Source organism: Ctenopharyngodon idella, chromosome 1 (genome assembly GCF_019924925.1).
Source record: "Ctenopharyngodon idella isolate HZGC_01 chromosome 1, HZGC01, whole genome shotgun sequence".
Lineage (NCBI taxonomy): Eukaryota > Metazoa > Chordata > Actinopteri > Cypriniformes > Xenocyprididae > Ctenopharyngodon > Ctenopharyngodon idella.
The window spans coordinates 3,256,113-3,283,789 of record NC_067220.1 but is presented as its reverse complement, the minus strand read 5'-3'; the positions used below and the strand labels follow the sequence as shown (position 1 = coordinate 3,283,789).

The following is a 27,677-nucleotide window of genomic DNA, read 5'->3' as shown; positions in this document are numbered from 1 at the left end:
TTAAAGTAATGTAATCGTCCGGTTTTAGCCAAGTTTCTGTCAAACACAGCACATCTAGATTATTATCTTTGATAATATCATTAACAATAAGTGATTTTGAAGAAAGGGATCTAATATTTAACAACCCGAGTTTTATCATTTGTTTAGCATTATTATCTCTATTTTTTATTTGTTGAACATCAATTAAATTTTTACCATTAAATGGGTTTGGAAGTTTTTTGTTTTTACTAATTCGGGGTACAGACACAGTCTCTATTTGAAAATATCTAGGTGTAAGAGTTTCTATGTGTTGAGAGTTATCTGAATTTTCTGACTTCTGTAACGTGAGGCAGCTAGCAGACGGTCGGTTTAGCCAGTTTGTCTGCTGCTTTCTGACCTGGGCCCCAGTTTGTCCTCAAGAATATTATTCTATTATTTTCCAGAAGCTTCATTTCGCTTTTGTGATGCATATCATCATCATGTAAAGTTACTGTCTGTTTCAGACTGGATGTGAGTGCTGAAGTCACTGGTAGCTCTGGCAGTGTGTGATCTGGACAAACATGGAGGCTGTTCTCATTGAGTGCCAAGACCCTGTTTTAATCATCTCAGACATTCACTTAACTTTACTTTGTTAGAGTTGATGAAAAGCATACAACTGTAAAAACAATCAAAATAAAACACTAAAAAAGATGACATATTTAATTTGTTTACACGCACGTCACATTAACCAACATCAGAGAACAGTGAACAGTGAAGTGAAGTGTGTTGTTGAATTATTGAAATATTAACTTTATTAATCTCAGGGGGACTTCAAGTAAATATTTTAGGTCAACAGAGTTTGGCTGAGAAAAACATTTGGGAATCCCTGCCCTACAATGTTGAAGATCAGAAATGGTATAATTGTATATATACTTGTAAAATGAGAAGAAATACTTTTGAATAATATTTTCAAATCTTAAACACGATTAACACAGCATTATGGATTATTAAATTTTGGATGATTTTACTTACCATTATAAAACATGGCATGAAAGTAGGTTGTTTTTCAGTGCAACGTATGGTCAAAGAACAGACACGATGCATGCTTTATATAAATATATATAAGTGTGTGTGTGTGTGAGAGAAATATTTAGTAATATATTATTTATTAGTAGTAGTTATTTCTCTAAACGGCATTTTACTCTTAACTAAATACAACCTGTTTTTGTTAATGAAAACAGGATGTGCTCTTTTGAGGGTCTATGTTAAAGGGATAGTTCATTAAAAATAAAAATTCTGATGCACTCATCTTATTTCAAAGGTTGTATGACAAATTTTTTCGTGGGACATATTTTGAAAAACGTATCAGTGTATTTTTCATACAGTGGAAGTCAATGGGCACCAAAATTAGTTCTACTGTTCCCAATATTCTTCAGAATATCTTCTTCACAGAAGAAAAGAAAACATACTGGTTTTGAACGGGTGAGTAAATGATGACAAAATTTTCATTTTTGGATGGACTATACCTTTAACCTATTATAATCGATTAGTACTTGGAGACTAGTGATTCCCAAATAGGTGTGGAAAGATGTTGCTTTGTTAAAGCTTTAAAAAAAAAAAAAAAAAATTGTGACAGATACAAGTAAATGTGCAATTGTGTTACTTTAATTACAATTTTACATAATATCCAGTATAATATGAGAAAACAGGAAAAATGTGTAGTTCGGTGTTGATAAAGGAAGTTTGAGCCTTACTGACATGGCTGTGGAGGCTGGGAAACACTGGCTAAATAAATTAAGAGTTACACAAATACTCACACCAGGCTAGCTTATATACATTTTATTAGGGCACAGATATACAGTAAAACCTCCAGTGTTAAATGAACACTGTCAGTGTTAAATTAACATTGCCAGTGTTTATATAATCCACACTGGATTATATAAACACTGGGTGACACTGGAAGTGTTAGTTTAACACTGGATGTTTTGCTGTATACATAGAAGTTTATTTCAGTCATTGTTGTTAACTCTCTGCTGTACTGTTGTCACCGAACGACAAAAAGGTATAGTACAGGCTACTAACCAAAATGTTCAAATTAAATCAAAAACCTCACAAATTAAATAATAATAATAAAAAAAGATAAAGACATCAAATAGTAATAAACTGTGCTAGCCTAGACGAGCATGGGTTATTCGCTGATTGTTTGCTCTGCTGTGTCTAATCAATCAGGCAAAACAGCACAGACGATTTATCATATTACACAATAAACTTTCTAAATAATCCATTAAACGAGTTCGATTTGAGCACTAATATTTTCAGTTCCATTCGTCTGCGCGTTGTCTCAAGGCCACGCCCACAACAGGGGAAATATCATGAATATTTACATATACTCCACCCACTGGAACAGTTTTTCCACAGGAACCGAATATTACACAACACTGGTGTCTCAACCCGGGGGGAAGCCATTGGTTCGATTTCACAAGTGCTTCATGAAGCAATCACGCAGGAGCGTTCCTAATGTGTCTCGACGCAGCTCGAAGTTCCCATTAAAGGGAACATTTACTTTAGTTCATTCATAAACACACAACTGCACTGAATATAATAGAATTTATTATAGTGTCCTTAGAATTCAGAACTCAGAAATATCACTTTAAATGTCCATAAATAACTTTTTAAATAGCACTATTGTAATAAACATTACAGTGAAACATTAAGTTAAGTATGACATCACATGCAATTAAAAACATCATTGCGATCACCTGAAAACATCTTCATCTTTGTATTATCCCCATGTTAGAATACAGGATATCAAGATGATTCATTAAGATATTAATTTCACTTTAAACTTCAGTAAAATAAACTTCAGTAAAATGAACACATACGGAAACCTTGTCTAAATCATATCCATAGCTATAGATGGAAAACAATTACCTTGAAACCTACCTTGAAATATATTGATCATAGGATTTTCCGTGTCTGCAGTTGTTTGTAAGATACTTCTGTATGTTTTACTGTCAGTTCCAGTCTATTGTTCTGTTCTTCCCGTTTCATAAAAAAGCAGTCATGAGGAGGGTCCTTAAAAAGACACAAAAGGCATGTGCAAAAGCACAAAGCTGGAAATGTCATTGTGCAGCAGTTTTTGTTCCGGTTTCAAACCTTGTGGCATCAATAAGTGTTGATCATAAGCCAGTGCGTTTACTCAAGTTCTGTTCCTCTCTTTATGATCTGTGGTCCAACAGTGTCTGAGTATTTTTTAATGTGGATTTCTGCTGAGTTCATACATCTGCAAAACAAAACGCTGTTGTGTCTGATGTAGCATGTAAGATCTTTATTTGAATTTATAATTCATCATTCAAATTATTTTGTCCTGCAAAGGTGTCCAATTCCAACTTCAGCTCCAGGTATTCCTGATCCTGCCGGCACATGAGTGTCTATCATAAGCTTAAAGTATGTAAATAAAAGTATTATAAATACATATCGAAAGAAACAATGTAAAATGTAAGCAGTTTAAAACAAGACTAATTTCAAATTTTCATTTTCATCAAAAATAGATCCTTTTTTTTTTTAAATCTCTTATTAAAATCCATCTCTGTCCAGAAGAGGGAACTACCTGATCATCAGATCATCTATCCATGGCTATGCCAATCCACTCTGAGTTCATAGAAATGATTTTGTGTACTGAAACAGTGTTATGTCTCTTGCGTTAACATTCATATTATCTTAATTTTTTTTATTCAAATAGTGATCAAATAAATTAAATTCCATTCTAATTACAGTTGTTGAATTAATGAGCAAACTGGCAGTACAAATAGAACTGTGTGTAAGACTTTGCATACACTGCTCGATTCGCATGATGGTTTCACAACTGGTTCAAGTTGATCACGTGTTGACCAGCAAATTTGCTTGGTTTGACTTTTATGTGAGTTGTGCTTCATACATCTCTACACTACATTACAATATAAAATTATTGCTCTTGAAATTTCGGGTAAAAAACAGACCACAACTTTACAGTAATCAAACGGCAGGAACTACATCTGGAGGAACCGGTTTATGGCTTTTTTCTTTCGCAGTCCACAAACCAGTTCTCATGACATAGGCCTACTGTTCCAATGCCCTCCTGCGATGATTTTATAGCTCTGAGCGGTTGAGTATGAACATTTCTTTTCTGATTTCATAAACTGAGATCAACACTAAAAGGCTGTAACAGAACATTTAGGTGGGGTTTTTTTTGTGCCTTACAAAATCTCCTTTCTGACAGTTAAGAAATGAAAGCTGCTGAGTTTCTTCAGATATCAGAATATTTTAGAGAGGATTTTGACAGATAAAAAAGTGCCAGTCATAGTCAGTGTGTCTGTAACACCTAATCAATTCCCACTCCCTTCAAGCATTTCTCACAGAACCGTTTAGTTAGTTTTAAAGAAGCTTTGCATTTATTTAGGGCCCGAGCACCGATGGTGTGAGAACCCTATTGTAATTGCTCAGCCAATTCTTCTTCTTCTCTGAAATGAATCGCATTTTTGAGGGCCTGAACATGCTCGAAAACTCATGAAACTTTGCACACGCGTCAGAAGTGGTAAAAATGTATATCTGATATGGGTTTCAGAATTAGAGTTGGCAAAATGGCTCGATAGCGCCACCTACAAAATTTCAATTAAGTGCCCTTCGTGCTACGTTTCACGTACAGTTATGAAATTCGGTAGACAGATGTAACAGCCCAATACCTACAAAAAAGTCCGTGGATGCAAACTCTGTAAACCCAACAGGAAGTGAGATATTTTGAATTTTCTTCTGCAAAATTTTGGCAGCTTTTTGCCATTTCCATAGGTTGTACTTTAATGAACTCCTCCTAGAGCTTTAATCAGATCAACATCATATTTGGTCAGTCTAATCTAAAGGCCTTTGTGACATTAAATTGTGAAGGTCTAGCGTTTTCATGTGTCCGTGGCGGCCTGACAAAGTTCGATGTTTTGCCATGAAACAGGAAGTTGTTGTAACTCGGGTATACAATGTTGGATCTGCCCCAAACTTCCCATGTTTTATTAGAGTCCTGGCCTGAAGACATCTACATGCCAATATTCAGTTACAGTCATAGCGCCACCTGCTGGCAACAGGAAATGACATTTTTTACACTGTGATTAAGTCCTCATAGAGATTCAAACAGAACCACATCATATATGGTCAGTCTAATCTTAAGGCTTTAGCCATGTTAAATTGCAAAAATCTTGAGTTTTCATTGGAGGGTGTGTCCGTGGCGGCCTGACAAAGTCTGATGTTTCGCCATGAAAGAGGAAGCTGTTGTAACTCAGGCATACAATGTCCGATCTGCCCCAAAATTCAGATGTGTGATAAGAGTCCTGGCATAAAGACATCTACATGCCAATATTCAGTTAGTTATAGCGCCACCTGTTGGCAACAGGTAATGGTATGCTTTACACTTTAATTCACTCCCAGAAACACATTTCAATATGCCATGAAGTACCAAACATACTAGAAACACGTTAAATCACAAAACACTTGGCTAAGTGCTAATGTATGCGATTAACGCCACAAAACAGGAAGTTGTTGTAACTCAGGCATACAATGTCCGATCTGCTCCAAACTTCACATGTTTGATAATAGTCCTGGCCTGAAGACATCTACATGGCAATATTCAGTTATGGTCAAAGCACCACCTGTTGGCAGCAGGAAGTGTGGCACTTTGAAATGACTTGGCCATAATTCTCCTGTATTCACTCGCTTACATGCATGTCGCCCACTGTTCACTGTTTTCGTGATGTGACGGGTGGTGGTGAGCCCGGATGCGAGGACCCTTTCATCGCTGCTTGCAGCTTTAATTTTTATTTATTTTTGTTTATACTGACAATAGGCCAACAACATACAGAGCCACATTTCAATAAGAAGAAAAGGAACATACAAGGAAACAAACTACACATCTAAAACATAAAAATTGGCTGGAAGTGCTGACTAATGACAAGAATCTGGAATATGTAAAAATAGAAACTAGCCTTAGAGGTTAGATAAGTTTCTTTATTTATAATTTAACTTTACAATTGTTTTTAGCCTAAGCAGTAAAACCTGCTCTTCTCTGTGTTCATGAGAATCCACAGGTGAATGCAGAACAAGAACCACCATCTATGTATGAAAATCAGATTAAAAGGAACTTCACTGAGATCCACAGAGCTCAAAGATTAAGTCTAAACCTGCAGAATGTGACTTAGACTATAAAATAACTATGATTTTACATTGTTTTGATTGATAACTCAAGTTCAGTGATATATGCCTGAAGTGCATCTCAATGCAGAAGAGACATTACTTTTATCCTATTATGACTGACCATATTAATATTTTAACATTCATGCTTTACAGCTTGTTTTTCTAAATGTTTACATGAATTACATTTTGTTAGTTTTACATTGTTGTCATACATTATTATTGTGATCCACGCAAGTTTCATAAAACTTTTCCACTTTTATATGGCCAAAATTATGATGGAGGTAGAATGCGTTGTCAGTTGTGTGTGTCTGTTGTTAAATCTGACACAGAGACAGTTCAGACTGAAAAACCTTAAATCCAGCATAGAGGGGTTCACTGAATGTGGTGTTGAATGTGTGTAAGTGTGTGAGTGTGTGTGTGTCAGAGACGCTGTAGAAGGACAGAGTGCCGGCCGGCCAGTCCAGATACACTCCTACTCTTTTAGATTGTAAAGAACTTGATCCTTCAGTTTGTATTTTATAGCTTATATTATTGTGCCAGACAGCAAATCCTTTACTATTGCAGAAAAGACACCAGGATTTGTCATTGTATCCAAACTTACAGACAGTCCCTTCTTTCCTGCTGATTCCTTTATAGGCCACTGCTATACGAGCCCAACCAGTGCATTCAACCTCCCAGTAACAGCGTCCAGTCAGACTCTCTCGACACAGAACCTGAGGAACATCAGCAAATCTCTCTGGATGATCAGGATACAGCTGATGATCATTCACATATTTGATCTTTCTGTTCTCCTCAGACAGGATGAGTTGAGTGTTTGCTGTGTTTGGATCCAGTGTGAGATCACAGGCATCTAAACACAAGAGGACAGATAAAAATAGTTTATTAATCTCATTTGTTTCCATTAAATGTGCAAGAGTGTGTCAGAAGAAGAACCTACATTTTCTTAGTCCTGCTTTCATCATGAACTCTCCACCATGATCCACACTATAAACACACAAATACATATTAATGTGGGCATGCATCATGTACACAAAGGTTAATGTATCAGACTGCCCCACATACTTGAGTATCTGCAGTGAGCATTTTGGATCCTTCAATTTGTCGTTGAGTATCTTGACTCCTGATTTTCCTGGGTGATTGTAGCTCAGATCCAGCTCTCTCAGGTGTGAGGGGTTTGAACTCAGAGCTAAAGACACATAACCACAGCCTTCCTCTGTCACCAAACAGCCTGACAACCTACAGACACACATCAACAGAAATGATTTTTTTTGTTTTAGTTTTAAACCAATAGGCACATCCTTATTGGAGTTCTCACATCATCAAGGGAATAATCAAAAATGAAACCAAAGATTGATCATGAAAACAATGATCAGTCATGACGTCCAACACCTCATGTTTCCAAATAAAAATGGAGGCTGCCCCCTTATAGTCAACTAAATGTTAGTCAACGAGAAGAGGCTTAGTCAACCAAAATTGTATTGGCTGGTTAGTCTCAGAAAAAAATCTCAACAGGAAGAGCAGGACAGTCCGTGAGGGACAGATTATTAACGTCGGGTCCTTGTGGTAATTGCAGTATGTCAGGCAGGAAATATGCGCCAAATAATAGCGCACATTTGTTCTAGGTTAACATTAGAGTAAATGGCCATGTAAAGTTATTGCAATTATCAGGCACATATCCAGATGTTTATGTGAAGTATAGTGTACATACTGCATGACATGGAGCATGACATGCGCCTACAGAAATAAAATAAAATTTTATATAGGCTATATACAAATAATAAACAAAATATTCTTTTAACATAGGCTACTATTAATAGGCTATAGCCTAACACATTTTTTTAACTTCATACGAATGCTGTCACAGGCACGAGGGGCTACAAGTGAAAACAGATGCTCATTTAAGATACGGAAATACAGTCATAAAGTCAAAACTTCATTGGCATGATCGAGCATTTACAGTAGAAAATACAAACATTAAGTAACATGAGGTATCAGAATGTTAATTACATAAAGAGATATGGGAAATGAAGGGAAAAATAAAGCAAATATATTTATCTACAACGAATAGCTAAATGTCACTAATAATAATATAAAAATATAAAAAAAAAATGATCAGTGAAGGGATTTAAAAGACTGTTGGATAGGATTAAAAATGTACAACAAAGCATATTCTTGATGAACTTTATTTGAATGCTGTCTAGACAACATTGTGCGCAGTACAGTGATAATGTTAATATAATCATTTCTTAATTCCATGTTTTTTCTTAATTAAAAATAAATATTTTTATAGGCCTATCCATTTATGATAATTCCAGGTTGCTATGGTCGCGCAGGGTGTTTACACATTTAACTCGTGGCCATGAAAAATAGATGTCGTTCCCTCAACATAATGAAGTCATGGCCACAAGAAAAATATATAATTTCCTCACCATATGATCTCGAGGCCACGACTTTACATCGCATGGCCACGGCATAAGGATGCCAAGACTTATCACGTTCCCACAAATTAATATCTTGTGGCCACGAAATATTATAATGTTCCCACGAGTTGATATGTCGTGGCCACGACAAAACTAAGTGAAACGAACATGTCCCTTCCCGGTCACCGTACTAATGCTCTTACACACCTCAGTATCTCCAGCTGACAGTTTGGGCTCTTCAGTCCATCAGAGAGCAGCTTTACAGCTGAATCCCGCAGGCCATTGTTACTCAGGTCCAGCTCTCTCAGGACAGAGTTTGAGGATTGTAGAGCTGATGACACAATTTCACACGACTGTTTGGTGAGATTACAACCAGCCAAACTGAAAGAGAGTGAAACAGGAATTGATGTCATACTCTATTTATACAAGAAGTATTTCAATAATATTACCTTAATACTTTAGAAAATAGGTTAAGACATTGTAAAAAATAATGAAATCATACTTAAGATATTTTACTTGGCACAACAACAGAAAATGTAAATCCATTAAAAAACTGTTAATTCTAACATGTTGACTTAACACTCACAGAGCTTTTCTGCAGTTGATCACAGCTGGTATCAGTCTTCTTCTACCTTCATCTGATGTGTTGTATTTCTTGAGGTCCAGCTCATCCAGCACCTCCTCTGACATCTGAAGCATGTAGGCGATTGTTGAGCAGTGAGTTGGAGAGAGTTTCTTCTCTGAGTGTTTGTCTGATTTCACAAACTCATGAATCTCTCTGGACAGAGTCTGATCTTTCACTTCCAGCAGACAGAGGAACAGATTGATGGATCTTTCAGTGGAGAGGTCATGTTCATCTTTGATCTTCTGTTTAATGTACTGTGTGGTTCTCCTGATGCTCTCTGAGCTGTTCTCTGTGTGTGTCAGTAGATCCTGTAAGAGTTTCTGATTGGACTCCAGTGAGATGCCCAGCAGGAACCGCAGGAACAAATCTAGCTCTCCATTCTCACTCTCAATGGCTTTATCGACTGCACTTCTAAAGAGATTATGCATTAAATAAAAAAACTTAAAGGTCTCCATGGTGCTGCTTAAATAGCAGTAAAACACATGGAAAGCAGCCAGAAACTCCTGAATGCTCAGATGAATGAAGCTGTAGATTTTCCTCTGATGAATCACAGATTCCTCCTTAAAGATCTCAGTGCAAATCCCAGAATACACTGAGGCATCAGTGACATCTATGCCACTCTCTCTCAGGTCCTCCTCATAAAACATCACATTGCCCTTCATCAGCTGTTTGAAAGCCACTTCAGCAAGTTTCACAATCACTTTTCTGTTGGACTGCAGGAGTTTCTCTGGGTCTCTCTCTTTATACTTCTGATTCCTCATGTTTATCTGAATCAGCAGGAAGTGGATGTACATTTCAGTCAGAGTTTGAGGGATTTCTGCACTCAGACCTTCTTTCAGAAGCTTTTGAAGCACACTGGATGAGATCCAGCAGAAGACGGGTATGTAGCACATTATGTGGAGGCTTCTTGCTCTTCTGATGTGTGAGATGATTCTGCTGGCTTGATGCTTGTCACTGATTCTCTTCCTGAAATATTCCTCCTTCTGAGGCTCACTGAATCCCTGAATCTCTGTTAGACGGTTGATGTATTTGGAGGGGATCTGATTGGCTGCTGCTGGTCTGGAGGTGATCCAGATGAGAGCAGAGGGAAGCAGCTCTCCTTTCATGAGATTTGACATTAACACACCAACTGATGAAGTCTCAGTCACATCAGAAACTTTCTGAGCATCTGAAAACATCTGTGTGATTCTGCTTTCATCCAGACCATCAAAGATGAACACAACTTTACACTCCTCATAAATCTTTGAGTCCAGATCTTGAAGTTCAGGATGAAAGTCCAGCAGAAGTCTGTGAAGACTGTACTGATGATCTCGGATCAAGTTCAGCTCTCGAAATGGAAGCACAAACATGAAATCTACATCCTGATTGGCTTTTCCCTCAGCCCAGTCCAGAATGAACTTCTGCACAGAGACGGTTTTTCCGATTCCAGCGATGCCTTTAGTAAGAACAGTCTTGATTTGGTCTTTCTCCTCACATCCTGGTTCAGGTGAGGCTTTAAAGATGTCATTGCAGTAGATTGGAGTGTCTTGTGAGTGTTGTGTTCTGGCTGTTTTCTCCATCTGTAAAACCTCATGTTCTTCATTCATTCCTTCTCCTTCTCCCTCTATGATGTAGAGTTGTGTGTAGATCCTGTTCAGGAGGGTTTCATTCTCTTGGAGTTTGATTCCCTCAAATAATCTCTCATACTTTATCTTCATGCTGGTTTTGTGTTGATCTTTGACTCTCTGTAGTTCATCATCCACTGGTTTATGCTGGTCTCCAGTCTCCATTAGCAGGGCTGTTTGTGCGTGAGCAGAACCAGCAGAACAGGATCCTCTTGTGACTATGTGTGTTCTGGATCTGTTTCTGCACTGAGGACAGTCAAAGTCTTCTGATGGTCTGGACTGATCCCTATATAAACTGATGCAGTGTCTGCAGAAACTGTGTCTACATGAGATAGAGACTGGATCTCTCTGAACCTGCTCACAAACTCCACATCTGGACTGAGCCTGGATCAGATCATCACTCTCACCTCTGTTGAGACAAAGGAGAAATGTTTACTTTAATTCAAAACTGATGAAATATTTGCCCAAGATAACTTTGTTAGCACCAGCCCAGCTTTGCAATATTTAGCACTACAATTACAAAATGTTGAAAGAATTGACAACAAATTCCATTAATCAGTTCTGTGCACATGAAATGTTTTCCACAGTGAATAATTTTTTGGTTATATTATTAATTTTACATGTTCATACAAGGATGATACATTCAATATCAGTGTTTTATCTCACCTGGGGTCAGAGTTCACTGCTCCATCACTGATATCAGGAGGATAGTCTATGGATCTGTTACTCTTCACAGACACACAGCTGGGATTTGGAGAGGCTGCAGTGCCCCTCTGCTCCATCTCCTCATTCAGACTATAGAGATCTACAGAAGTAGGCAGCTATAACACATTTGAAAATACATATATACTTCAGTATAGAATACAGTTCACACTCTATAAAATGTTTGCTAAAAAAATAATAAAATAATGCAACAGTTAGAATCAATAATTTTGAATTATGACAACTTCAAATGAAATTCTGTTTAATGAAAAGCAAGATATTACTTGTCACTGGCATTAACAAAATCATTGCTTATAGTCAATATAGCCTGATGCATCGATGAGCCTTGGGCGCCCAACACCCTGTCGCCAGTTTGTGGTTTGTCCAACCTTGGATAATTGTGCAACCACATTTATTTATTTATTCAGATTTTTCATTCGGTTTAATTATTAGCATTTCATCAACTCAAGAAACCCCTGCCGTTCCCTCATCAATAACAAAGGCTATCTCATCTCATCCGAGCCAACAGAGGGTATACTATGGCACAAATCACACAATTTTAATGATGGTTCTGGAGGGAATGTGTCACAACATACAGTGCATTACACTCTGTTGCATATGGGGCATATGGGACCATCAAAAGCGAATTGAGTGTCGGAACTGGACCTTGGAGTAGTGGAAGAAGGTCGCCTGGTCCGACAATTCCCATTTTCTTTTACATCACATGGATGGCCGTGTATGTTTGTGCCATTTACTCAGGGCCAGCCCGTGGCATAGGCGACATAGGCAGTTGCCTAGGGAGCAAAATGACTGGGGGGCGCTTCGGCACTGCACAAAAGTTTTTTTTTCTCGGAAGAGGGCCCTCTTGTGACCACGGTGTGCTCCTACACCCATATATTAAGCAAATTCTGACAAGAATTTTAGTACTGATCGATCATTGAACTGATTAAAATAATAGTAGAATAAAATAAAATTGACATGAACGAAAAATCATAAGATTTGACAACATGTCATGTTGGACTAATTTAAACACTTTCTGCATCATGACGTAATTATAATACATCATCATAACGCATTAATTATGCATGGCGGATGCAGTTAAAATAGTTTTGCTATTTATGTGCTCTGAAAGTATAATTTCTAAAAAAAATGAGTGAAAAAAGAAAATTATCAGGGGCACAAGGCAGAGAAGAAAAAAAAAAGAGTAATATAGAGGTAAGAATCACATTTTTGCTTGAGTTATCTGCTTATTTAATTTTACTTTATTTTCTTTAAAATAAATGTAAGCTTCTGTAATGTTGTTTTAATTTCAGTTACATTACTGTTTGCTTTTAATTAACCAAAAAGTGCACTAAATGTCTTTTGAAAAAGACCATGACTAGGAACTATTAATTATACTACTATAATCTAGCATTCATGAAAATCTTCTAAAATCTCGCCTAGGGCACCAACAGATCCTGGGCCGGCCCTGCATTTACTGGGGGAAGTGATGGAACCAGAATGAACTGTGCGACGATGAAAAGATGGTGGAGGGAGTGTGCTCTGAGCAATGATCTACACACATTGTTCAGGAATGGTTTGAGGAATATAATGAAAAGTTCAAGGTGTTTTTATTTAAAATTTTGTTTTGATATGAAACGAAGTCTCAGCTTTCAGATAACATCAATTTTATCACAAAATTCAAAAAAAAAAAAAAATAATTGTTTTGGTGCTCTCTAATGCGCTGGGACAGATCACTCACTGTAGCCGCAGAACAGATCAAGCACACATGAACCAATCATCTCTTCCTCTTCACAACTAGTTACAGCACAAAATAAACATGACTGAACATCAGAAGGAATGAATCCTGTTTCATGTAATCGCTCAATCAATGTTTCAAGCTTTTTGTTTTCCATTTCAGTTTTTGTTTAAATTAAAATGTTAATTTTGGTATTTTGTAAATCATATCACTTGTATGACAATGTTAGTATTGTAACATTCAGTGTAAATTACCATTGTAACTTACAACAGTAATATATTTCTATGATTCATTATATATTATTAATTTTTATAATTAGAATTGAAACAAAAATATAACAAAAATAATATATGCACGCAGCCCTAAATAATGATAATATACAATTATTTAAATAACTTCAGTTATCAAATTGGCAGAGAGAAATTATAGAAAAACTATATAACCATGAAATGGTTACTACCTTTCACAAAAACATAAAAATGAATGTATCTGAACTGAAAAAAAAAAAAAATGGTTTTATGGTTGCTAAAACCAAATTGTCATTTGAATAGAACCATGTCATTTTTGTTCAGCTGCAAAATACAAACAAAATGGAGGACGCCAATCTCTAGAGGAACCGGCCAAACCTGCCACTGAGTCATGCTTATTATTAGACATTTGTGAAGTCTTGACCCAATAATTACAATGATGTCCTTTTCACTCTTAACTGTAATCACAAAATGTTAAACAGTTGAACCCTTCAGTAGCAACACACAAATATAAATACAAAAAGCTTAATAGGAATGTTCCCAATCCCAATTCTTGAAAAAAAAAAAAAAAATCTTACCATTTTAGCTGTTCATCAAACATTCTCAAGACTGTTCTTAACAAAACTTAATTTATGTTTAATTTATTCACTTCTTAGTCTGTGAAGTTCTCAAAGTTAAGATATTTAATGAATTTGTTTCAAAAATTAACATCACAGCATAATTTCTAGATCTAATTACTTCTAAATTCTGAAATGACACTTAATGTCATTAAACCAATAAATCTCAGGCACATAACATTCAAAAAGATCTTGAAGTGCTTAAAAAGGCTAGATACACATATATTACTAAGATTCCAGTGTGAGGAATTTATAATAATAATAATAATAACAAAAATAATAATAATAAATAAAATAAAACAATTTAAAGTTATATTCTAGTTGTTATTTTTACTATTCTACCTAACAAGTCTCATATGTGTGAATCAGGCAGGTGATTTCTATGACGTCCACAAACGTTTCAAACATTTACAGTTTAGTAATTTTAAATAATCAAATAAATAATTAAATAAGTGATTTAAACTCATAACATGCAGTCTTGCTTTATTAAGTACTTACCAAGTAAAACTCTCCAGCTGAGGAATGTTTCAGTCTAGTTCCTTGTCGATGAAAACTACTGTGGCTTTTACTTTCGGATACCTAGAGGTTTTTCAAAATAATTCAACAGCTAATCCATGTTCACTAAAGGTTGTTCACTAAAGGTTTCGCTCTCAAAAACAACGGTAACTTTCAGAGCATGCAAGCAACCATAACTTATTCCATGTACACAACGTGATCACAGAGCAGTTTATCAAGTTCATGGGTTGTTTGCTTTTAGTCTCACATAACCAGACATTCAGGCTGACGGCAGAAGCCAATGGTTCGTGGGCGTGGAGTCTGAGACTGAGACAAATTTTTCTCAGGTAAACCACACCAAACTCCATGAGGATGTCAGCGGATGCTCAGCGGATGAAGAAGAACAAATTATTTTAAAGTGTTGCATTATATAAAGCAATCTTTAATTTACACAAATCATATTCTGCCCTGCGTTTTTAATCTTAAACATTGGCAAATTGCAATACAAAACAAATTAAGGCTCTTTAGATCCAGAGAGTGGCGGGTCAATCCAGTTTATAATAAAATTATACGAGACTTTTTCTATTTAGATTTTGCATGATTAACAAATAACTTCAATAATATCAAACATGAATACTTTATTGGTTTTTAATGACGATTTGGGGTGTTTACTGTGTGGAAAGGTCTCACCCCCAGACCAAAGTTTTGAGCCATTTAGTGGCATTCATCATATCAGTGATTTTTACAAAGGCAGCAGTGATTCACCAAAATCATTTTTTTTTTTTATGCTTAACATCTTGACAGTTTATATAACTCTATATTAGAGCATTCTGGAAATGTGATCTTGGTCCACAAAATAAAACTGATTTAGGCTAAATATATTAATATATAAACAATTAATACAAATTAAATTCAAGATGGCATTTCAAATAATAATGTCATTTGTTTACCCTATTTGTTTTGTGTATCGTAATTTGTAGTGAATGATTTAAAACAAAATTCACACTAAATTACAAGAGATATGTGAATTTCTTTGAATACCATTCTTTCCATTTCTTTGAATAACATTTCTAAACTCACTTTCTTAAATTCACATTCAATTTACAAATCCTGTTTGCTTCTATACCTTAAATTCAAATTTACAAGATATTATCAATTCATTTCTGAATGGTTAACATAAATGAATAAAAATATTAAAGGAGAACATTTGTTCTCTTTCCAGAAGGGGGCGCTACATGTTCATCACAGATAGAATAGGGTTTGGTCTCCTAAACCCAATCCACCTTGAAAGATCCAATCTGATACAGTTCATACAATTGCTATCGTTTGTTAAAAGTTTTATGAACTTGTATAGTGTGAACGTTCAGAACGTTGTTGTTTTTTTTTTAAAGTTTGGCTTTGTGTGTCAGTGAGTTCTAAATTTGAAAATATAATTCTATTTAATATAATAAAAACAGCTCTGCTAATGTCTCTTCACATTCAGTTATGAATCATATAAACCATGCAAATGCTATATTTTCAATTTGAAAAGGTGAAATTTCACAAAAACATCCAGTAGTTCGCTTCACTGGATATCAATATGGATTTCTATAATAGACAGTTGTAAAACATAAAATGTTTATTTACCTATATTTTCTCACAGTCCTTGAACCTTTAAAACAGAATTCCCACTCAACTTTTGTGAACAGTAAAACCCAAGGCGTCCTTTGATTTGATTGGTCATCTGAGTTATTTTGACATTGACGAGAGCTGAGACCAGACCATGCTAAATATTTAAAGGGTTTTGTCACACCAAAACACTAAAAAGAACAGTGCATTATAGACTACAGCAGAGCATGCATTAAAACACTGCAGATAAAATTGCTAATTTCTAATTATTCACTGTTGTGTTCTCTTCAATGTTTATGGTGGTTACAGTTCTGGTGTGAACAGATACGGAACACTGATCAGATTTACAGTAAACACACTGAAGATAAACATCTGGAGGAACCGGTTCATCTTGACTGCTGACCTTTTTTCTGATTTCATAAACAGGGATCAACAGTGAATACTTGTAGCACACATCACAAGACACCCAAGAATATTTACCCTTTAATTCTTACACTTAAGAGTTTTATATAAAGGAAAATTAGCTGAAAATCTAAAACTTCTAAATTACATGAAAAATACAATGATATGGATGTGCTGAATAACCACAAAAACCTGAATTATGTAAAATACATAAAACCAGAAACAAAAAGAACCCAGAAAGGCTTGAGTTCTATACAGTTTAACTTTGCAGATGCTTATGGACCAGTGCCTGGTTGCATAAAGCACCTTAAGTGTAATTTCCCTTAAGATTGCCTTTAGGTTTCCCTTAAACATGAGGGTGTTGCAGAAAATAACCCTTAAAAGGTTAGGGTTAGGGTTCACCCAAAAAAGAAAATTCTGTTATTAATTACTCACCCTCGTGTCATTCTAAACTTTCGTTCATCTTCAGAACACAAATGAAGATCTTTTTAATGAAATCCGAGCACTTTCTGTCCCTCCATAGACAGTTACGCAACTACCACTCTGAGGCTTCAAAAAGTTCATCAAGAGATCATAAAACTAATCCATATGAATTAAGTGGTTAAGTCCAAATTTTCTGAAGAGACTTGATCGCTTTATATGATGAACAGATTTAATTTAGGCTTTTACTCGCATTTAAACATTGATCAGTGAAAACTTATGGCCATTTCACACTGCAAGTGTGCATGTTAACCAATGAGGGCATTCACACCGGGAGCAGGAGTAGCGCGTCAGCGTCAAGCAGGAGCGTCGCGTGAGCAGCAGTGAAGCGGGGGTTTCGGCGCGAGTCTATTTTTGCTGTGCTGCTGACGCTCAAGTGAAAAGTGAAATTAAAGTGAAAGCACACTTTGTATGGACAAAATACATGATTTCACACAAAAAGTGCTCAAAATGCTCAGAATAAACATGTCTAGTGTGTTTTAACAAGAACTGGAGTATGTTAGAGTATGGAATATTTATAGAGGATTGACCCATTTAAACTTGTGCATGCGGCAGATGATGTAAACAAAGTTTAACTCATTTGTGTGCAGCAATATGAAACAGGACTTTTTTGTTTGTTTTTTACCGTTTACATGCGAATGTTGTACACATGTTAACAAACTTTCAAGACTATCAAGATTATAAATGACCAACTTATAAAAACAAATTTATAGTTTTCTTTGTAAAGAAATGCTCACTTTATATGTAGCTTGGAGCAGCTGCTGTGACGCTGTACAAATGCTTCCAGTGTGAATATTCGCGCGTCTGCAGCGGTGATGTAGTTACGCTGACGTGAAGCTGACATGCTTCTCAAGCTCGTGGTGTAAAACGGCTGTTACCACTTTCAGTATTAACAAATAATGTGTCCAACAGTAGAATTTAATAATGGCAAACCCTGGGTCACTGTTGTGAAACACTTAGTAGTTTCCTTTACCTAAGAGAAACGTTTAAGGGATTATATGCAAAACCCTTAAGTCATTCCCTTAGGTAAGGAGAAATCACGCCATAAGTCTCATACTTAAGGGAAAACCATAAGGTGCTTTATGCAACTGGGCACAGATTGTAAAATCTGCGCTTTCCAACATTCATGAAAATCAACAAGTGAGTCCTCAATAGATGAACCCTAAAACTGCTAATGTGAGTTGGCCTATAATGTGACTCAACATGTCCATTATTACACATCTACAGTATGACTCAATGTTATGTTTGTCTTTACATGCGCATTTGTTCTTTTATGACTGAATATCATTTTACTTATTCATGTCTCATTCATTAGGAATATGACCAAGATTAAGATGGAGGTAGAAAGTGTTGTCAGTTGTGTGTTTGTTGTGTCTGACACAAAGACAGCTCGGACTTAAAAACCTTAAATCCAGCATAGAGGGGTTCAGTGAATGTGGCGTTGATTGTGTGTAAGTGTGTGAGTGTGTGAGTGTCAGAGACGCTGTAGAAGGACAGAGTGCCGGCCGACACGTCCACATACACTCCTACTCTCTTAGATTTTGTTAAATGGGTTGGTATGCTAATGCTCATATTATTGTGCCAGATAGTGAATCCCTCATCATTGCAGAAAAGACACCAGGATTTGTCATTGTATCCAAACTTACAGACAGTCCCTTCTTTCCTGCTGATTCTTTTATAGGCCACTGCTATACGAGCCCAGGAACCCCATTTAACCTCCCAGTAACAGCGTCCAGTCAGACTCTCTCGACACAGAACCTGAGGAATATCAGCAAATCTCTCTGGATGATCAGGATACGGCTGATGCTCTTCCACATATTTGATCTTTCTATTCCCCTCAGACAGGATGAGTTGAGTGTGTGCTGTGTTTGGATCCAGTGTGAGATCACAGGAATCTGAGCACAAGATAACAGATACAGTTGATTAATCTAATTTTCATTAAATGTGCAAGAGTGTGTAAGAGAAAGAACCTACATTTTTGAAATCCTGGTGTGATCCTGAAGGGCCCTCCATGATCCAAACTAAAAAGACACACAAACATATAGATAAAAAGAATCGCACACAGTAAAGAATATGGTACAAATACATTTTGTGAGCTAACAAGGATTTTATCAGTACATTCAGAGAAGTACAAGAAGAAGATATTTTCAAGCATAGTTTGGGCTCCCAACCATTAAGTTTTCTTTGGATTCCCACATACTTGAGTATCTGCAGTTTGTAGTTTGGATCATCCAGTTTGTCGTTGAGCAGCTGGACTCCTGAATCTCCTGGGTGATTGTAGCTCAGATCCAGCTCTCTCAAGTGTGAGGGGTTCAAACTCAGAGCTGAAGACACATAACCACAGCCTTCCTCTGTCACCATACAGCCAGACAACCTACAGACACACACAGTCAGATCATTTACAGACACACATCAACAATATGACTGATTGACTGTACATTATCTCTTATATGTTCTTACACACCTCAGTATCTCCAGCTGACAGTTTGGACTCTTCAATCCATCAGCAACCAGCTTCACTCCTAAATCTTGCAGGTCATTGTTACTCAGATCCAGCTCTCTCAGGACACAGTTTGCAGATTGTAGAGCTGATGCCACAATTCTACAGGACTGACCAGTGAGATCACAGCCAGCAAAACTGAAAGAGAATAAAACACAAGAACTAAATTCTTAACCTCATTCTACAACTAGCATTTCAATAAAATCAACTTAATTCTTGTAAAAGAGGTTAAACAGTGGTTTACTGAACAAATTAGTGTCGTCAAAAATATCAATACCATATAATTTCAATATGATATTCACTCACACCAAAAGCATGTGCACCACTGATACTGCAGAAATGAAAGTAATCAAATGTATTTCTTACCTGAATACTAGCCTACTGTTAGACCCACCTGAAAACATGGCTTCTTCACTCTCTTCATTCTATTGTATTTATTGGTGCTATTATTTGCAATGTTTATTTGTTCTTATTTTATAATTATTATTTCATTACTGACTGTTTACTTGTCTTTTTTTGTAAATGAAGTTCAACGATTCAAATAAAATCTCCTTGTGCTGTGTGTATGCTATTACAATAAAATTACACAAATTATTAAAAAAGTATAAGATAATAATAAATGTATGGCAGTACATGGCAGTTTCCTCCATGGTATTGAAAATGGTATTGAATATCAATATTTTTCAAGGTATCGATATCAAAGTTGGAAATTACAGTATTGTGACAACACTAGAACAAACTGAAAACCTTTCATAACAAATATTCAAACATGCATTAAATAATACATCACTAAGAGGTTAAGTAAAATAAAATGAATTTACAATATATATTTAGCCAAAAGCTTCTCAGTAGGGTACCGCAATAAAGATAGTTTGCAGTTTGAAATTAAGATTTCTGTTGTCTATAAGTCTGCAGAGTGCTTTTGTAAACATGAATGTTTAAAGTCCATTTCCAATAACCACGCAGGCCACATTAATTCAAACCACTTGTTTTAGATGGTGCCTGATATGTGAATCTTGTGAACTTTCACATTCACATGTCACATTTTGCTGTTTCTCACTGCTCTATCCTCTTTTCCTTCTGTAGTGACATACAGGCTGTGCCAATGAAAAACAGTCCAAACCATTAGATAAATCCGCTTATAACTTTAAAAGTGGTCATAAAATCAGGTCATACATGGCTCAAATAGACTGCTGTGATTAGTGAAATCACACAGTACATTTTAGCCCATTAACCCTTCCTATATCACACTTGCAAACCATTCCTGAGTTGCCAACTTAATTCTGATTTGTGACATTTTATAGTACATTTGTGGGCAGTTAACACTTTCCTGAGTGCGCATCTTTACTATTTTGATTTGTGAAATTTTCACAGGGCAAGTTTGCTAAGTTAACCCTTATCTGAGTGTGCAAATTAAAGGGTTAGTTCACCCAAACATGAAAATTCTGTCATTAATTACTCACCCTCATGTCGTTCCATACCTGTAAGACCTTTGTTCATCTTCAGAACACAAATTAGGATATTTTTGATGAAATCCAAGAGCTGTCAAACTCCTCCATTGACAGCAATATAATCACCACTTTCAAGGTCCAGAAATGTACTAAAGACATTGTTAAAATAGTCTACATGACTGCAGTGGTTCAACCTTAATTTTATGAAGCGGCGAGAATACTTTTGTGCGCAAAAAAAGACAAAAAAAAACAAAAACAACTTTATTCAACAGTATCCTCTCTTCTGTGTAATTTTCATATGCTGTTTACATTCAGCGCTTCCAGGTTCTACATCAGAATGCCGAATCATTATCGGTCGGCTCCTGCGTCGGCATCACACACGCGTCATGCTGCTCAAGTGAACAGCGTCGGCCAATACTGAGCCCGTGTTCTGACATAGAACCTGGAAGTGCTGAAGGTGAACAGTGTAGGAGAATGACACAGAAGAGAACATACTGTTGAGTATAGTCGTTATTTTTGTTTTGTTGTTGTGCACAAAAAGTATTCTCATCGCTTGCCACCATGTGGATAATCTAATTACTGCAAAAAAAATTAAATGTGCATGTGCGACCTGCAAATACAAGTATGTGTGGTTACAAAACTCTTTTGATGACAAAATTTGCATCATTCACACTTTATGCTGACCCTCACGTAGAACTATACATTGGGCTTGACTAATTAATGACAGAAATTGCATTTTTGGGTGAACTAACCCTTTAACCATTCTGATTTGTGAAATATTTCACAATGCAGCTCCCTTCCATGGGTCCTGAACTACACTATTCTGATTTGCTAAACATTTCACAACTTTCTGTTCTAGACTGAAACAAGAAAAATGAAGCTCTTAATCTTGTTATACAATTATTATTTAAATGATATTAGCTTAATGCTTTAAAAAGAAGTTAAGACATTCCAAAAACAAGTTAAATATTCTCAACAGAAACTGTATTCCATTTAAAAACTCTTCACTCTAAAATGAATAAACACTCACAGGGCTTTTCTGCAGTTGATCACGGCTGGTATCAGTCTTCTTCTACCCTCATCTGATGTGTTGTATTTCTTGAGGTCCAGCTCATCCAGCACCTCCTCTGACATCTGAACCATGTAGGTGATTGTTGAGCAGTGAGCAGGAGAGAGTTTCTCCTCTGAGCGTTTCTCCTCCTCTGAGCGTTTCTCCTCCTCTGAGCGTTTCTCCTCCTCTGAGCGTTTCTCCTCCTCTGAGCGTTTCTCCTCCTCTGAGCGTTTCTCCTCCTCTGAGCGTTTCTCCTCCTCTGAGCGTTTCTCCTCTGAGCGTGATTTTACAAACTCCTGAATCTCTCTGGACAGAGTCTGATCTTTGACTTCCAGCAGACAGAGGAACAGATTGATGGATCTTTCAGTGGAGAGTCCATGTCCATCTTTGATCTTCTCTTTAATGTACTGTGTGGTTCTCCTGATGCTCTCTGAGCTGTTCTCTGTGTGTGTCAGTAGATCCTGTAAGAGTCTCTGATTGGACTCCAGTGAGACACCCAGCAGGAACCGCAGGAACAGATCTAGCTGTCCATTCTCAATCTCAAGAGCTTTATCTACTGCTCCTCTAAGCAAACTATGCATTGAATCAAAAACCTTTAGTGTCTCCACAGCACTGCATAAATAGCAGTAAAACACATGGAAAGCAGCGAGAAACTCCTGAACGCTCAGATGAATGAAGCTGTAGACTTTCCTCTGATGAATCACAGATTCCTCCTTAAAGATCTCAGTGCAAATCCCAGAATACACTGAGGCGTCAGTGACGTCTATGCCGCTCTCTCTCAGGTCCTCCTCATAGAACATCACATTGCCCTTCATCAGCTGTTTGAAAGCCACTTCAGCAAGTTTCACAATCACTTCTCTGTTGGACTGCAGGAGTTTCTCTGGATCTCTCTCTTCATACTTCTGATTCCTCATGTTGATCTGAATCAGAAGGAAGTGGATGTACATTTCAGTCAGAGTTTGAGGGATTTCTGCACTCAGATCTTCTTTCAGGAGCTTTTGAAGCACAGTGGATGAGATCCAGCAGAAGACGGGTATGTGGCACATGATGTGGAGGCTTCTTGCTCTTCTGATGTGTGAGATGATTCTGCTGGCTTGATGCTCATCACTGATTCTCTTCCTGAAATATTCCTCCTTCTGGGGTTCACTGAATCCCTGAATCTCTGTCAGACGGTTGATGTATTTGGAGGGGATCTGATTGGCTGCTGCTGGTCTGGAGGTGATCCAGATGAGAGAAGAGGGAAGCAGCTCTCCTTTCATGAGATTTGACATCAACACACCCACTGATGAAGTCTCAGTCACATCAGAAACTTTCTGAGCGTCTGAAAACATCAGTGTGATTCTGCTTTCATCCAGACCATCAAAGACGAACACAACTTTACACTCCTCATAAATCTTTGAGTCCAGATCTTGAAGTTCAGGATGAAAGTCCAGCAGAAGTCTGTGAAGACTGTACTGATGATCTCGGATCAAGTTCAGTTCTCTAAATGGAAGCACAAACATGAAGTCTACATCCTGATTGGCTTTTCCCTCAGCCCAGTCCAGAATGAACTTCTGCACAGAGACGGTTTTTCCGATTCCAGCGATGCCTTTAGTAAGTACAGTCTTGATTTGGTCTTTCTCCTCACATCCTGGTTCATGTAAGGGTTTAAAGATGTCATTGCAGTAGATTGGAGTGTCTTGTGAGTGTTGTGTTCTGGCTGTTTTCTCTATCTGTAAAACCTCATGTTCTTCAGAATCCTCATTCACTCCTTTTCCCTCTCCATCTATGATGTAGAGCTGTGTGTAGATCCTGTTCAGGTGGGTTTCATTCTCTTGGAATTTGTTTCCTTCAAATAATCTCTCATACTTGTTCTTCATGCTGGTTTTGAGCCAGTCTTTGACCATCTGTAGTTTATCATCCACTGGTTTCTGCAGGTCTCCAGTCCCCTCCTGCAGGGCTGCTTGTGTGTAACAGTGAGCAGAACCAGCAGAACTGGATCCACTAAGGACTCTGTGTTTGTAGAACAGAACATGAGATGTTTACTCCAGTGAACAGCATTTTATGTTATATTCTTTTTATATGTTATACATCTTTATGTTATGAAGTTTATGCAAGTATATATATAGCCTATATATACACTGAGAAAGAGAAAAAAAAAATGATATATCCAAAACATCATGCAAGTAGTTGTTGTACTCATCATAACATCAGGAAAAGGATTCAGCTAATCTCTTATTATGTTCTTTATAAAGTATATTCTTCAGTATCAGTGTTTGGTTTTACCTGGGGTCAGAGGTCACTGTTCCACTGAAATCAGGAGGTTCAGGTAAGGATTTGTTACTCTTCATAGACACACAGCTGGGTTTTGGAGAGGCTGTAGTTCCTTTCACCTCCATCTCTTTGTTCAGACTCATCTTACAGCCAGTGTCCCTTCCTCCAGCACCTTATTAAGATTTAGATGAGTTTAGAAGTACTGCTGCTCTTCTTTCACTCTACAGAAATAGGCAACTATTAAGTTTGAAAATACATACTGTATATAAAACACAATTTACAATCTCCATGAAGAACACACAAAACATAGCATTTTATCTACTTTCTATTATACTCTTCTATTTACTGTATTTTAGTGCATTAACCACAGAAAGAGGTTAAAGAGTCCCAGCCCTATTTAAAACATTTATCTGACATGTACTGTAATTGACTGTAAAAAAAAAAAAAAAAAAAAAAAAACGAACAACTTCAAACTCTACAGAACATTATCTTCTAAATGACAATGACAAGGAAAACAGTTTACAGGGCAACATGATTACCACAACTACATGAGGGCCACAATTAAATTTTACATGGAAGTTGAAAATTATCATTTTCAATTTGAAAATTAGGCTATTTATGCACAAATGTTACACTTTCCTACCTAAAACAAATGCCCTGTTTCAAAAATTAAGTGTTCCACAGAAAAGAAAATGTCAGGGAGAAGTAAAAGGAAAAATCTCTCATCACCTATAGTATCATGATTCAAAAGGTGACTAACCATGAATTACATTAAAACGTAAAGCAGAATGTATATGTGTTAGATCATGCCAAAGTGTTAGATCTGATGGATTTCACACGTCAGAAATATTAGATTTGACACTGGATGCTGAATCCCTGCCAGAAGACATCAGTCTTCCATCAGCCTGAGAGTTTGACTGATGTCACAGATGTATGGTTGCTCTCTCAAAGTAACACATGCACAAAGGTTGTTATTGAGAATCCTTAGATCAATGGTTCCCAAACCTGTCCTGGAGGACACCCAGCACTGCACATTTTGGATGTCTCTCTCATCTATCACACCTGATTCAACTCATCAGCTCATTAGTAGAGACTGCAAGACCTGAAGTAGGTATGTCAGATAAGTGTGACATACAAAATGTGCAGTGCTGGGGGTCCTTCAGGACAGGTTTGGGAACCACTGCCTTAGATCCTTCATCTGAAACAATCTTAAGAGCAAATGTTAAAACAAAATGTAATTTGAAAAGAGTATGTCATTTTTTGTCCATTTGCAAAATGAGAACCCAATCCTGCCATTGTGTTGTACTTATCATTCACTTCTCCACATTGTCTTCATCACCAGCCCTCTTATCAAAAATGTCCCCTCACTGTGGAATTTTATTTCACTGCACTGATTTTAACAGATGCCGCAATGATTGATACAGGGGTGTATCTTTGTGGGGCTGAGAGAAGTTTATAAAAATGATCCTAAGTGCAATCCTAAAAAAAAAAAAAAAAAAAAAAAAAAAAGTTCCTACTTGCCTTAAATTCCCAAAGACAAGATGTTTATTGAATTTACAGTATTTCAAATATTAACCATTACAACATAACACTAGCCAATGTACATATAGTATACATATTCTTACTGCAAGATTTTACTTTTATAATCTAGCAAGTCCATTCTGATGTTAATAGACTAACATAACCCATGTTTTGCAATTCAAATTAAAAAAAAATTATAGTAAAGTTCTTGTTATCAAAAAGGGGGTTAATATTGTTACTGTACAGAGGAACACTATATTTGTGGTTAATATTAAAGAAAATTTGAGCAACAGTAAATCTGGCTTGATATAAAATCTCAATACAAAACACAGAATTGTCACAATAGACGTCACTAATAGAGCTGACATCACAGCAACCCCATCAAAAATTTTTAGTAAAAATAAAATAAGAACAAAATCTCATACAAAAACAATAGGTTGCACAACATTTGCGGGAGGATTCATAGGCTATATGACCGTCTCTATGCTGCCTACATAACATCATTTCACATATTTAAAGTTTAATCATTTTAAATAATTAAATTTAAGTAATATCATTCAGTTACCTACATACCTTCATAAAAGTACTTACCAAGTAGATCTCTCCCGCTGGTAAATGTTGCTTTTTCTTTTTTATCTTAGCTCCTTGTCGACTAGGGTTCGTTTGCTTCAGGTGAATCACACCAAACTCCTCAAGGCTTTCAGCGCATGCGCGCTCAGTGGGCGTGGAACAAACTTTATTATAAACTGTTGTGATTTATATTTAAAGCAGAGTGTAATTTCACAAATCATATGTATTAGGCATAAATTTAATAAAACATAAGGCCTACATTAAATACAAAATTACATGTAGCCTATCATTTCAAACAATCTCGTGTCTGGAAATAGCACATGTGTGTATCATAACAATTGATAGTAAATTTAAAAGGAAATGCAAAGTAAATTACAACGGATATAGACTAATATTTTTTTTTTCTTTTAAAATTAAGCCTAATTCAAATTTAATTCTAAACCATTTCCTTATTACAATACAACTTTCTTTCTTTCTAGAAAAAAAAAAAAAAAAAACGTTCTTTCTCTTTCCAGAAGAGGGCGCTACATCACAGATAAAACATCCCGATCCACCACAAAACGTCCACTTACAGTTCATGCAAATAATTGTGTGAACTAATTCTGCTAAAGTGTTATGAACCCATCTAGTAAACATTCATAATGTCTTAATATTTTAAATTCATATAATATTTTGGTCTACATTAGTGTAAATGTGCGTTTGTCTGAAGCAGATTTATTAAAAGAAAAACATCTGCTATAAAATAAGACTTTGGATTAGTATGTCTGTAGGTACTGTCACTGTTCCACTGAAATCAGGAGGTTCAGGTAAGGATTTGTTACTCTTCATAGACACACAGCTGGGTTTTGGAGAGGCTGTAGTTCCTTTCACCTCCATCTCTTTGTTCAGACTCATCTTACAGCCAGTGTCCCTTCCTCCAGCACCTTATCAAGATTTAGATGAGTTTAGAAGTACTGCTGCTCTTCTTTCACTCTACAGAAATAGGCAACTATTAAGTTTGAAAATACATACTGTATATAAAACACAATTTACAATCTCCATGAAGAACACACAAAACATAGCATTTTATCTACTTTCTATTATACTCTTCTTTTCTTTTTACTGTATTTTAGTGCATTAACCACAGAAAGAGGTTAAAGAGTCCCAGCCCTATTTAAAACATTTATCTGACATGTACTGTAATTGACTGTAAAAAAAAAAAAAAAAAAACGAACAACTTCA

The 27,677-nt window shown here is 36.4% G+C and overlaps 3 protein-coding genes and 1 long non-coding RNA gene across 7 annotated transcripts in view; 1 reads left to right on the top strand and 3 right to left on the bottom strand.

Annotated features, from left to right (window-relative positions):
• The window catches only part of LOC127501060 (adhesion G protein-coupled receptor L1-like), a 49,266-nt gene extending 46,344 nt beyond the window's left edge, over nucleotides 1-2,922 (bottom strand). For all 4 annotated transcript variants that reach the window (XM_051872844.1, XM_051872905.1, XM_051873149.1 and 1 more), the window contains exon 1: nucleotides 2,902-2,922. In XM_051872844.1, coding sequence (XP_051728804.1) covers nucleotides 2,902-2,920 — 19 coding nt within the window. In that variant the 5' untranslated portion in view covers nucleotides 2,921-2,922. The remainder of the gene's footprint in view (nucleotides 1-2,901) is intronic.
• Nucleotides 2,923-5,964: 3,042 nt separating this feature from the next.
• LOC127504993 (NLR family CARD domain-containing protein 3-like) lies at nucleotides 5,965-15,488 on the bottom strand. Its single transcript, XM_051880248.1, has 7 exons — nucleotides 14,624-15,488; nucleotides 11,487-11,641; nucleotides 9,178-11,229; nucleotides 8,799-8,972; nucleotides 7,234-7,407; nucleotides 7,109-7,155; nucleotides 5,965-7,021 (listed from the first exon to the last, which is right to left on the bottom strand). The coding sequence occupies exons 2-7, from the start codon at nucleotides 11,600-11,602 to the stop codon at nucleotides 6,486-6,488; spliced, it is 3,099 nt and encodes a 1,032-aa protein (XP_051736208.1). The 5' UTR covers nucleotides 11,603-11,641; nucleotides 14,624-15,488; the 3' UTR covers nucleotides 5,965-6,485.
• Nucleotides 15,489-16,220: 732 nt separating this feature from the next.
• On the bottom strand, nucleotides 16,221-26,594 carry LOC127508701 (NLR family CARD domain-containing protein 3-like). Its single transcript, XM_051886878.1, has 8 exons — nucleotides 26,478-26,594; nucleotides 24,378-24,586; nucleotides 22,393-24,104; nucleotides 22,092-22,263; nucleotides 19,575-19,748; nucleotides 19,311-19,484; nucleotides 19,085-19,131; nucleotides 16,221-19,005 (listed from the first exon to the last, which is right to left on the bottom strand). The coding sequence occupies exons 2-8, from the start codon at nucleotides 24,506-24,508 to the stop codon at nucleotides 18,464-18,466; spliced, it is 2,952 nt and encodes a 983-aa protein (XP_051742838.1). The 5' UTR covers nucleotides 24,509-24,586; nucleotides 26,478-26,594; the 3' UTR covers nucleotides 16,221-18,463.
• The window catches only part of LOC127508743 (uncharacterized), a 54,504-nt gene continuing 49,934 nt past the window's right edge, over nucleotides 23,108-27,677 (top strand). Inside the window, exon 1 of the long non-coding RNA XR_007928907.1 lies at nucleotides 23,108-23,253. This is a non-coding gene — a long non-coding RNA (uncharacterized LOC127508743). The remainder of the gene's footprint in view (nucleotides 23,254-27,677) is intronic.

Excerpts from the sequence above, each read along its gene's own strand:
- LOC127508701 (XM_051886878.1), bottom strand. The coding sequence starts at position 24,508 with ATGAGTCTGAACAAAGAGATGGAGGTGAAAGGAACTACAGCCTCTCCA. Across the intron at positions 24,105-24,377 it reads ACAGTGACCTCTGACCCCAG|AGTCCTTAGTGGATCCAGTT; the intron begins GTAAAACCAAAC and ends CTACAAACACAG. Across the intron at positions 19,006-19,084 it reads CACACCAGGATTTCAAAAAT|ATTCCTGTGATCTCACACTG; the intron begins GTAGGTTCTTTC and ends TCTTGTGCTCAG.
- LOC127504993 (XM_051880248.1), bottom strand. The coding sequence starts at position 11,602 with ATGGAGCAGAGGGGCACTGCAGCCTCTCCAAATCCCAGCTGTGTGTCT. Across the intron at positions 8,973-9,177 it reads ATCAACTGCAGAAAAGCTCT|TTTGGCTGGTTGTAATCTCA; the intron begins GTGAGTGTTAAG and ends ACTCTCTTTCAG. Across the intron at positions 7,156-7,233 it reads TGCTCACTGCAGATACTCAA|TGTGGATCATGGTGGAGAGT; the intron begins GTATGTGGGGCA and ends GTGTGTTTATAG.